A 13,350-nucleotide genomic window follows, 5' to 3' on the forward strand; every position below is an offset into this window, starting at 1 on the left:
TCTTTCATATTTTTTTCGGTTTCTTTTCGGAAACGTTCGCAAATCTATGAAAATCTTTATTATAAAAATTAGATATAGATAAAGAAACGGAACGATTATAATCTCCTTAACATTTTTTAATACAAGTATAAATAAATAAATCTTTAAAGGCTATAAAAATAATTTAACTTGACTTTCTGCGATGTTTGATACAATAAATTTTATAATCAAATTACAATTCGTTAATTGCCATGAAAAAAATTAGCGAATCAATTTCTCTATCAAATCCTTTAATTGTGTACATAAAATAGGTACTTTACGAGCGCCCCAAAAATTAAACACGGAATCGTTAAGGATATGAGGCAACGTGACGTTATGCAGATTAGCTCTATCTTGAGCCGCGGGATGAATGAGCCTACGTACGATTATACAGCGCGATTGTATTATCTTCTATTTCTACTGTGGTAGCGTGCAGAGTTATCATAAGCGTGCGTAGTACGCGCGAGCGGAGTACGCGATTGCGGGCTTTCTATCGTCTTTTAAGAGTCCCATAGTAGCCTAATCTGCAACTGCGGCCACACAGGCCGTCGGTGCAGATTTCAGCGGCAGACACCGCGACGACACTGACTCCGATGGGCGAGTTATAGCAGCGTAAGCGGTTTCGACGGTTCTTGATCAACAAGGCGAATGGAGGAAAATACTTAACGAAAAAAATTTTTTTTTTTAAATATTCTTTCGTAAATTTTATGAGATAAAAGAAAATAACGTTTAATAAAATATACGAAGGAGATACGGATAAATTATATATTATTAAGGTGTCTATTCCCTGGATAAATATGAAAAACTTGAAATACTCATGAAATTTTATTAGGAGTGGGCGAATTTAAAAAAAAATCTTTTTTTTAATCATTTCTTTATTATGTTTATAATCCGTTGATAAGCCAAGTTGTGAATTATGTGTGTTTAAAATATATTTTAAATATATATCTATCTCTCTGTTTTTTGACATAAAATATTGAATATGCAGTATATATTTTTTATTTTTGTTTTTAGTAATAAAAAAACAAAAATATAAAAGTTAAAAATTTTTATTTTAACGAAATCTAGTTTAGTTCCTTTTTTCAGTACATTTGTAAGCCTAGCATTTAAAACTTAAATAACTGCTTTTCCTTTGTATGAGTTAAAATTTTATTACATTAGGATACGCGTACAATATAAAAATTTATTTTAGGAAATTGCACCAAAAAGTTTTTAAAATAGTTTTTTGTTTGGAATTTTGAACAAAGATATTTGGAACATCAAGGAATTTTTTTACAAGATTTGGGTAAAGGCATTCTGATTATACAAACGTTTCGGTTAGACTATGAGATTTTATGTAGGAAATTTAATTTTGGACAAAAAAAAGGTTTTTGTAAACGTGGAAAAATACTTTCTTAAAAAGTTAGCGCCCAAAAACCTCTGAAATCACGGTTATTTTATACATTTTTGCAAATATTAGGAAAAGTGTGAAAAAATTTTTTTATCAAGAAATATCAAAATTTGTAGAAAATTAAAATATTTTCAAAATGATTATGGTACACTCCATAGGTTTTAAGATAATCAGCTTCAAATATACAAAAAAGTGTTTTTTCATACTTTTATTGAAAAGCGCATACTTTCCCTGATATTTGTAAAAATATATAAAATAATCCTAATTTCAGAGATTTTTGGGCGCTAACATTTTAAGGAAGCATTTTTTTCCACCCATGTTTATAGAACATTTTTTGTTCAGAATTGAATTTCTTATCTCAAAGTTTGGCCGAAACATTTTGGGCCCATCCTGTAGATGGTCCCCCTTCCCAATTCAATATCATTTTAAATGATTTTTTTAATTGACCGCGGTTGTACCATGTGCTGGCACATTGGTTTTTCTCCATCGTTTTCATACGTGCCTTTTTGGAATGACGAATCGATCGTCGTGAATCATTCCTTGTGCTTTGCAAAAGTCGGTCATCAATTATAAATTATCGCTTTTGCGAGCAACGATGCGGATTGCGGAGCGGAAAACGCGTCGCTCCTGTAGACGTTGTGCGCGAGAACACCTGGCCTTCCTCTTATCGGAAATAGGCAGAACGCATCCAGCCGAGCGTCATACTTAGTCCAACGGCCGCGTCTCATCTCCTCTCCTACCCACAATGCACTCCCTGTTCCTTCGTGTGATACGCCTAAAACGATACGTAAAAGTGTCCTTACTTTACCTTTCCTGTCAAATTCCAATATGCGGATAGAAAGGAAATATATTAACGAGATTGCGAAATATGTATCTTTGAAAATTGCTTTCATTTTCTTTTATTTTTTTTTTTTTTTCTTCGATTCCAAGACAAAATGTATGAGTATGTGCAATTCCGAAGATTCCCACGTGTTATCGTCGATTTTTATCTTATCTCTATCTAAGAGAGTCGATCGTGAGCTACTACGAGTTTCATCGAGCAGGGAAAGAAGAAAGATACGGGAGGAAGAAGGAGGAAGATGAGGATTTGGGAGGTAGAGATAAAGAGGCCATTCAATCTTTGAAAATCTCGTCGTAAACCGCATCGACATATATAATACATATAATATATATATATATATATATATATATATATATATATATATATATATATATGTATATGCACACACACACACACACACACACACACACACACACACACACACACACACACACACACACACACACACACACACACACACACACACCACACATTGCGTTCGTATTGCGGATAACAGAGACTGTTTTTGTGGGGGTCTGAAAGATAAGGACAACCTCTGGCCTCGATGTACAAAACCTCTTCCGCTCGTCTATACCACTCTGTGAAACTCGCTCTCTTGGCTACCGTTCAGGAGCGACATCGCCGATTCTCGTATCGCGTGTATACATCTCGGATAATAAACGCGCAACGCCGTCTCCCGTGCATCGATAATTTGCAAACGCATCGTATTGCACGCACCTTGTAACGATCGACAGAATTTCCGATGAATTCCGGCATGTTGAAAATAAAGACGATGAAAATGAAGAAGATATATATATATATATATATATATATATATATATATATATATATATAATGCAGCAAGTATTTAAAGAGTATATAGTATTTGAAATAGTTATATAAAGATAAGATAACAGAGAGACCTCTTGTGAAATATTAATATAAAGAATGACCCGGCACCCGGTCTCTTTTTACAAGATATTTTTACGGGATCGTAGAGCTTACGGAAAAGCATGTGAGAAAGGAGATATACATTTTAATTATAAAATTTTTTTATATATAGGTATATAAAACACGAGACATATATTGATCTCATACAGAATATATGAATAAGTATGTATATAAGATGAAATGCGCGAATAAGTAATAAAACCGTTGCGGAATCGAAGCCGATCGCGGTCGCCTTTCTTTGTCGATGCTGATCGTTTGCTCGTTTTACTCTTGCAATAATGGGGAAAGGTCCTTCTCTCGCTGTCGTCGGCCCGACGAGTATATTTTCTTTATCGAATGATTAATCGGGGTCGCGGCTCTCTGCATCTCCTCGCCGCAGATAATATGGGGCGGCTAATTTTTTTCCGTCGATCTCTTTAAAAGTCTTTTATTCGAAGTTTTGCATTTGAATAATACTTACACACTATTTTACATACATCGTAGCCACATTCAGCTTTTCATTTAATATTTGGCATTTTTGTTAAATAAAATTTTTATAATTAATTAAAATATGGAAAATACATTTAATCATTACTGCACAATGAAATAAGACTATTTGCATGTAATATAAAATTTTTGATTATTTAAAGAAAATTAAAAGTGAATATATTAATACAAATAAATTGAAAGTGAATATATTATTATTATTACAAATAAAGCCTCATTAATCAAATAAAATTTTCATTACAATTTGTTTGTTATTTTTTTTTAAATATTAAAAAAATAATCTGACGGAGTAATATTAGCGATAATATTTGCCAGATCACCCTATGTATTAGTACATACATTTTATTTATATTACTCCGATCTAATTGAGTCGAAACGAATTGTACTTGGACCTTTTACGCAAAAATATGTTTTTTAATCAAATTCGTCGAGCGGCAACGGCCAGATAAACGAGCCTGACCTTTCCAATTTGATTAGGTAATGTCAATAAGGTCGATTCAATGTTAAACGGTCGATATACCGTCTTCAAGGATGATATTGCGATTTGAATGAGAACTTGGCGCGCTAAATCGATTCATTAATTCCTCAGGATATTTTATTATCTCGATTAAAGTCACACATATATAATTTTTTTTTTAAATATATATTAAAAATTATATATATGTATAATAATTACGCTGAAAGATTTCGAATAAAAGAAATGAATGAATTAAATGGAGCCGATAATCTTTGGCGACGTAGCAGAGAGATTCAATAATTCTCTTCAATTATTTTTCAAAGAAAAGAAAATAACAGAGTCTCAGATATAAAATCTCGGAGTGGGCCGAATGCTCGTTGATTCATACAACATAGTTCGGATCATTTTTTTTTTTCTTTAAACCTCGCGCAAGTTTCTAAGTACAGAAATACATATATATTAGTCATTATTGTTATATGATATCTGGACTTTGTCGGATGAGCATATAGTCACGAGTTAAGATCAGATCGGTTTTGCGCAGCGCACGTGATATTGCTGAGGTTTCGTGTGCCGCACGTTCACGCGACACACCGATTACTCAGCGGCCGCATGGACAATCGAGTTACGCATCAGATCGTCACGATCGGCCCATATTGCATCGCTCGAGGTCAGACAATGGTCTATTGAGAGCGCGAGTGCGTACGTGCAGTGTGTCGCATTTCTGCTCTAATTAATTGAAACGTACGACCGATGTATACCTCAAAGTTTTAAACTTTAGAGGCACGAGAAGAGAGAAGAGATTTTCGGAAATTGTACATATCGAATATAAACCAGTGTTATTGATAAAATTGAAGACTAGGATCACGCTCTTTGATCCTGCTATGATCTCTATGGTTTCGATGATTAAAAATATTTTTATCTTCGTGAGAATGAGAGAGAAAAAGAAATAACAGCTCGCGAAATCATTCTTTTTGCCCTTATTAAGCCTCTTTTTTCCTTCTCTCTATCTCTGTCTCTCTCTCTCTCTCTCTCTCTCTCTCTCTCTCTCTCTCTTGCTCTTCTTCGTACACGCAGCAGTGTCCGTGCGTGAATGCGTGAGTGCGTGCGCCACCATTAACGTCGCGTAGATAAGAGCATATGTAGTTATTTTTGTAACGCACCGGCTAGCAACAGTTTCTCGGTGTCATCGTATCGTGTGTCCTACGCCTCTGTCGAATCTCGATCGCTCTCGATTTTTATTGCGCGATTATGCGATCGTGGTCATTCAAAAGAAGACGGACCCTGCAGTCGAAACAATTCATCCATTTTTAGCGACAGGTTGAATCGCAAGATGTTCTGTTTGTCTTACGTTACATCGATTTATGTTAATATAATATTTAATTGATATTTAATATTTAATAAATATTCATATTTAATTTAATATTGCGTTTATGTAAAATTTGAAACGGTAATTTTAAGGACAAATTATCTAATCAGTTTGAACACACTTTTTCTTAGAAAATATATCATTTCTAAAAACTTTTCAAATCTTTCCAATGTTTGGCTTCATGCTTAGAATTTTTTTTAGAAAAAAGTCACGATAAATTCAGATGTAAAATCGTAATTATCACACGCTGAGAATAAAAAGGCGATAAGAATGAAAAAAAAACCGATTAGTGTTTTCAAGCGGATTCCGAAATATTTGATAGTGCGACGCGGATCTTCGATAAGATGCGCCTCGCGGTGGACGAAGCGTTTGAATGAGTTTTTCTAAAACATTTCGTTTATAATTGTATGCTTCACGATATCGTATATAGAGATGTGCATTTAATTATATTATTTTAGTGTATATATATATATATATATTTATATATAATTATATATAATTATATATAATTATATATATTTAGTATATATAGTACGCGAAATCGTGTATATGGATCTAGATTTCGGGATCTTGTAATATGATCACGTATTGTCGATCATATATACTTGTTTACAAAATAGACAATTTATGACCAAACATATAATACGAAATGATAATATGATACGTTCTCATCTTTATCATTAAACATTTTTTAATTGAAATAACATAAGAGAAGAGACTTTGCGTCAGCAAAATGTCAATTCTATCTTTATGAGTATAATTTTGAATTTTATTTTTTTATTTTTTTTATTTTATCTTGAACTTTCTATTTCACGTAAGTCATAAATTTTCCTTTGTCATAAAGTGAAAAGAAAGGAAATTCTTTTTTTCTTACACATATTGACAATTCATATTTTTGAAAGATTTTAAATAACAATAAAGATAAACTTTCTATTGATATCATTGTTTACATTTAAGACAAACACGTCATTGCAAACTCATATCGCTTGTTTTCTTTCTAGCGCAAATATGGATTTTAGACACGTAGTCTAAGTTAGGGTTTTCCTTTTTAAGGACAAATACATTAACATATAATATATCGACCAAGTTAGTCAACAAGTTCGTTTGCGCGTAGTGCTGATCGAGTATGTCGGGGCCACGGAACCAGAGTCCACCAGGGAGGCAGTCGTCAAGCAGGAGGAGGGACAGGCGGTGACGGCGATAAAGAGCGAAGACGTCATCGAGAACGAAGTCGAGCGGCAGCAGGAGCAGGAGCAGGAGCAGCAGCAACAACAGCAACAACAGCTGGCGACGTACGTGGCGAACGAGGAGACCGGAGAGGAGAGCGGTGTGGGCGTGCTGGAGGCGGGACAGCCGGAAATGGAAAATGGCGTCATGATACAGCCAACCGGTGCCGAAGCAGTCGCTATTGCGGTCGCCGCCGTCGCCGCTGTCGCCAACGACGGTCATGCCGACGAGGATCCCAACGCCACTTACACCCTCCACGAGCTGGGCTATCATCCAGCGCACATAATCCACCAGAGGTGAGTGAGCCGGGGCAAATGTCCTGATTAAATATTAGGACGAATGGATGTCTTCATCATTTTTGCACCCCGTTATATTGGCATCTTGCAGAAGAACGGTTTGGTATTTAAATTTCTTCCCTTTTTTCCTGGAACGTTCGTATTATGATTTCAAGAAAATGATATCGAATATTCGAAGATTTATGTGAACAAAAGTGTGTCACGTGTTTTATGATAAAAAATATAAATATTTAGATATTATAGGCCAAATAATCTTGCTTTCCGTACAAACCGTATTTTTAAATCAAACCTCGACAAGAAATATTATCATTTTGATGAGTCTTAATTTATCGACAAACCAATTTATTAAGTCGCGAAATTTTCTCAATTAAGCATTAATTGAAATGTCCTTTCTATTTCTCTTTAATCCTCAAAGTTTCGGGGGCGGCGACATGAGAGAGGAACAACAGGTTTCGCAGCCGTCCCACCAAACGCACCACCAACAGCAACATGACGTGCACCACCACCGTCAACAACAGCAGCAGCAGCAGCAGCAGCAGCAGCAGTACGTTCAGCTCGGGGCGAGAGAGGCCCCAGTTCCCGAGGGAGGGGATAACCGGCACTCGACGGAGGTTTCCGTCGCATCGGAAGGACGCCGCTCCGGCAGTCACATGCCTCATTCCACGATGCATCGTTACGGTACCGAAACGCTCTCGCCGACGACGACGGATCATCATCACCATCAGCAGCATCAACAACAACAACAGTCACATCATCATTTGTCCGAGATGCATCAGCACGCTGTCATCGCTCTATCATCCGCGCACCGTCATTTGCAGGATCCACAGCAGCACCAGCATCATCAAGAGACCGACGAGGACGTGGATCGAGGTGTGAGCGGCATCACCGCGGCCATGAGGGGCGCGCGGGGTGATTATCTGGGAGTACTCTTCACGAATCTCGCCGCGTCAAATGCCACATCGAGCAACAGTGGCAGTAACCATCATCATCACACAGCGCATCATCTGGATGACGTGCTGTCCGACGAATCATACCTGCAACATCAGATTCGTGGAAATACCCCGGCGACCAGTAGCGGTAACGGCAACGGTGGCGGCGGAGGCTCGCCGTCGGTGAGAACCGTCGGTGGCTCCCCGACCTCCAGTCACAGTCCGCACGATGATCAGGGTCTATCCTCACCACATCGACAGGCCCAGGAAGCTGGTTATAGCCCCAGTGATCAGGGCAGATTGCAATCCTTCACCCATCTCACGTCCATGCAGCCACCGCCGTCGGTGCAGACTAATCACGGACTGCAAGAGGCCGAGCGTGTCTCCGATCAGCTGTACATGGACTCGATCTACACGCATCACGCGACCGCCGGCACCCCGCATCATCATCAGGATCAGCACGATCAAGGCTCCTCCGCACCGCACTCGCCCAGTCCGCTTTCCAGGTTAGTCCTTATCGTTATCGTTAACGGGTGTCACGGATAATGACAATATGTCAGGTGTGAGCGAATTGATTCTAAAATCGTCTAGCTCCCGTCAATGACGACGCTACGATTCTTGTCGTAGAAAAATTTAATCTCTAGACAAATTTTTTTAAAGTGTGATAAATAAAATAATTGGTATGAGTCAGTGAATAAGACAGTGTTAAATACGAAGTTCTTCGAGGCAGCGCAGAGACGCGATATTGCTATTCTAAGCGAGAGCAGATCGTCAAATTATTATTGTGCACAGCATCTCGTTCGTTGACATCGTCGCGACGTTTTTCTACGAGATTTACAGTTATTTCGCGAGAAAATAGTTTCGTTCGAAATTCACCTCGAGATTTACCGGGAATTGATTGAGCCGCCGTCTACGAGACGATATAATCTGATGTATGTGTCACGTCGTATCTCGTGTATAAAATAAGATCTCAATTAGAAACTGCAAAGTCACAATACGTCTTTCGATCGTCTGCTCCTGCGGTCAGATAAATGGAAATGAACTCGGCACTTTCATATAATATTTATAAAAAAAATGCATTAATGAATATAATTAGTTTATACAATAATTAATCACCGGAGATGACTGGCTGATTTATCCACACGTGCGATTTAAATTTCAACCTCGAAAAATAATTTTCTTTCAAGTGGCGGTACGATGAAACGTGCTAAAGCCGTTGCGTACAAATGTACGCGACCTTTATCGCGCGCGCGCAAAAATATTTACTCGCGGGCTTAAGGGCTGTTTCGCTTCGCGAAGGGCTGTGTGCGTAGGCGATACAAGGCCGAAACAAAGCGAGACCGTCGGTGGAAGACTATGACGATCGCTCAGCCCTATGCTAACAACTATGTGAAAGCGAAGGTTGTCCCCACTCTCGTCGCCGTGTTTGTTGATTCATCTCGGGCACGAGCCTTCGAGAATTTAGGTATACTCGACGACCTAAGGTGTGTGTATGTGTGTACGGTCGTCTTCGACACTATTCCAACGCGAGCCGATGAGCGATGCAGTATTTCGATCGTTGGTCGATTAGTTTGTTGTAATATTTATTATTTTTTTCCTTCTTTTACTTATATTCTCACTGATAAAATTTTTTTTTTTTTTTTTTATATTAAGCTATTTCTTAAAAAATTCGATACACACATTGGAATTATATTTTTTTGGTTTGACTATATTAATGCTATTATATATAAAAATATTTTTAATAACAATAATTGATACGATTAATTATATTATTATAATTAATATTAAATATTTTTAATGTTTTTTAAAAATTTAAATAATGAGAAAAATGTGCCAAGAAAGATTGATGGCGGTAAATATATAACAAACTATGAGATATGATTTTGTGTCCGAATTTCGCGTTTTTCTCTTGGTATCCGATATTTGCCGATGACGAAGGTTCGTTCACCGATTGAAATGATCCACGGATCGCATTGTTTGCCATCCTCCGATTCCGGGAAGGGAACGAGACAGATTGCTCGCATCGCAAAAATATCGAAGACATCGTGCGTCATGAATCCAAGGTTTCGTGTTGATTCACTTGATCGACGCGCATTTGCGCACACAATGACCGCTGGATTTATCTTTACTGCAGTGACAGAGTTTAAATGGGCATTTTCAAGGGAAGAAACGCACCTTTGGTAAATAAAAAAAATTTGCAGCGCTTCACTATCGATTCGCGGAAAAGAAAAAAAAATTAATTCCGCGCAAGGAATTTATCGATATTAATTAATATACGGTGACTCCCGATAACTCCCGATGCATAGCGGTTGTATTATCGCAATTCCGCGATTTATTTCCCCGCGATCACAGTATAGCCAGTCTTATCTGATGTGCTGAATCTGCATCCGATAAGGATTTATTGACCGATCAATGCGATTGACTGATAGATTCCCATCGATTGCCATTCCGCAATTCTACGAAAAGAGATCGCTCGGCTGACCGCGCTCACTTTCATCGCTCCGAATGTAATCGAGACGGAGAAAGATAAAATGAAAGAGAGAGAAAAAAGGAGGAGTGGAAGAGAGAGAAGAAAGAAAGAGGAGAGAAAGACAGAGAGAGAGAGAGAGAGAGAGAGAGAACTGCGTTTAAGAATTTCGTACTTGTCGATTTACTCACGCACTGTACACGTGTTACGGGGCCGTGACCTTTCAAATTTGGTATCGAAAGTTCAGTGCAGATCGCGCGCGATCCGCTTCTTTTTGACGTTGTTTTTGTGACCGATGTGAGAAGATTACGCCAGTGTAGAGAAATTGATCGTTCCTATTACGCAATCGTATAATTATGTAAATTTATTTCAAATTTATATTCATCGAATAAAAGTTATTCGTTATTATTGGACATCAATCTTTTAATTATTGTAATAGTTTATCATTTAACAAAATGTAACAATACGCCGTACAATCTAGTATGAGATACAGGATTACTTAAACTATCCCCTATACAATGCAATAATTTATATTAATAGAATCAATCAATTATAGATAATAAATATTTATAGTAAAAATAAAAGCAAAAGTTTGAACTCTCTCTCTCTCTTTCTCTCTCATCAGTTACAGAGAGATTCTGGAATAAGTCTTAAAATCTTATAAGTAGCCTTATAGATTTTATAATTATCTTTCAATTTTATTAAATTATAATCATAAGAAATATCAATTTTTAAAATCTCAGTTAAATCATAATTTATACAATTATAATACGAAGAAAGAAATTCGAGAACTAACGAATCATTAATAGTGGCGGGAAGTTTGTGTGCGTAGATTATTTGAGAGTTTACATTTCATAAATACATCCACCGAGTTCTACGAATCGCTTAGGATGAAATCCTTTGTACTAGAACAAGCTCATATTATATAATCTATTTATTTTCTATTTTGAATTTTTTTCACAGCGTACATTTATTGACATATTACTCTTTCATATCCAGATAATTTTAATTGTGATATATGGATAGTTTCTTGTCTCTCCTCTCAAAAGAGTTTTGAAATTAATATCGATTAATGAAAGAGACATAAATATTCTATACGTAACTGCAATTTTTCGTTTAAAACAATTACAAGTATCACGAGACACGCGTGCAATATACACAGTTGTCTCTACATCTGAAGGTGATTCCAGCATTTGTTTTTCTTCGCCTATGTCCACGTGCGGTCGTCTTTCGATGTGAGCATGCCGGCGGAAGTGGCACGTGGTAGATTCCATTTGAAACGAAGCGATTGAAACAAGCATTGCTTGTCATTCGGGATAATTCATATTCGATTTTATTTTATATATATCCAACTATATATATATATATATATAATATTCAATATAACTAATATTTGATTATCATATCGAAATTATCGAATTATAGAATTATATTTGAGAATTAATCTTATTTTATAAATTTATTAATTCAGACATCGTCCATAGGAAAAAAATATAGGAAAAAAAATGAATTACAAAATATGTTATGTCAATATGTTTATTATTGAAATTACATTGAACAAAACAGACGAGATGGATGATATACAAAAAGAACAATTCGATATGGTCAGAAAAACAGAAAAAGTTTCATGACTCATATCGAAGAATTTTTTTCAATAGACAAGAGAAAGTCCATCGTCTGCACGTGCATGGCGTCGCGGCGGCGGCGGTCCCTCCGGGCAGGACAAAAGCGAGCGTTCGTTCGCTAAACGAGGCGTAATCCACGGAGAGAACCTTCAGATAGTGGGGGACGTCTCGAGTGGTCGATCACATTGTGGTGGGGATGCCCTCGTGACAGGCGCGGTCGGGGAAGACGATGTTGGGACGTAGTGCGAGAGAAATGCGATCGCCGACGCGATGTATCTCCGATAAGTAGGATGGAGGGGAAGAGGCGCGTTAAAAGAATGATAGAAGTGGGGATAATTGTCCGTCGCCGACAGGAGAGGGTCCCCACCGGGTGGACCTGTAGGGATTCGTAGGAGGGGGAGGGAAGGAAGGGGAAAATCCTGACCACCTTCGGAGCGAGGTCCTCCGGACTGCTCCGACTCGGCTCGACGTTTCGTGCATGCCGTTAGATTATATTGCGCTCAGTTCTTGTCTGCCCGGTGACAGATACGGGGCTTCCCGGGTACTTTCTTTTATCCTTCACGTCATCATCATTTTTTTTTCTCTTCTTTGACATCTTCATTTCTTGCGAAACGGAAAGAACGGAGGACGAACGGTGGAAGAGAGACGAGGAAAGGAGATACATATCGGAGCATATCAATCTCGACCGGTCACACCCGCTAAGATGCAGTGAGTCTTTTTATAATAAGAAATTCGACAAATCTTTAAACGGTTTATAACGCATGCGCTTTGTGTCTCATATACTCGGCATTTTTATATCTTCTCGAGTGACACTTCGTATGGGCTGTTTATTTATAACGTGATATGGAATTAGCTGAATCCTGATAAAATAAGATCATATACTTTACGCAAATTTTGAATAAAATTTGAAGGGATATATTATGCAACCGCTATATATTACGAAGATAATTATACGTGATAACTTTATCTTTTTTTATTATAATTTATTTTTCAAATTTTTAGTGTATATATATATATATATATATATATATATATATATATATATTTTTTTTAATATTGTATCTAATAATACGATGAAATAAATATCTTACACAAATAGCTATCAATTTATAAAAACGTGAATTTATATGGCAAATTATTATTTTTATTTATTTTATTTTCTCGCGGCGCGCTTTTTTACGTCAATCGTATTACAATTTGTTATTTATTTTCTGTTTGTCTGTTAATAATCGCACATGTATTACATACATGCACTTGATATAGGCTAATCAGTTTGCCATTTTACACTCCTTTTTTTGACTCCATCGATTACATATAT

General features: G+C 37.0%; 1 protein-coding gene across 3 annotated transcripts in view; it reads left to right on the plus strand.

The window, feature by feature from the left end:
- LOC126853858 (box A-binding factor-like) overlaps positions 1 to 13,350 on the plus strand; it is a 58,702-nt gene that overhangs the window by 26,086 nt on the left and 19,266 nt on the right. For all 3 annotated transcript variants that reach the window (XM_050599938.1, XM_050599937.1, XM_050599940.1), the window contains 2 exons: positions 6,603 to 7,011; positions 7,427 to 8,446. In XM_050599938.1, coding sequence (XP_050455895.1) covers positions 6,603 to 7,011; positions 7,427 to 8,446 — 1,429 coding nt within the window. The remainder of the gene's footprint in view (positions 1 to 6,602; positions 7,012 to 7,426; positions 8,447 to 13,350) is intronic.

The sequence above is a fragment of the Cataglyphis hispanica genome, chromosome 13 (assembly GCF_021464435.1).
Source record: "Cataglyphis hispanica isolate Lineage 1 chromosome 13, ULB_Chis1_1.0, whole genome shotgun sequence".
NCBI classification, from domain to species: Eukaryota; Metazoa; Arthropoda; class Insecta; order Hymenoptera; family Formicidae; genus Cataglyphis; species Cataglyphis hispanica.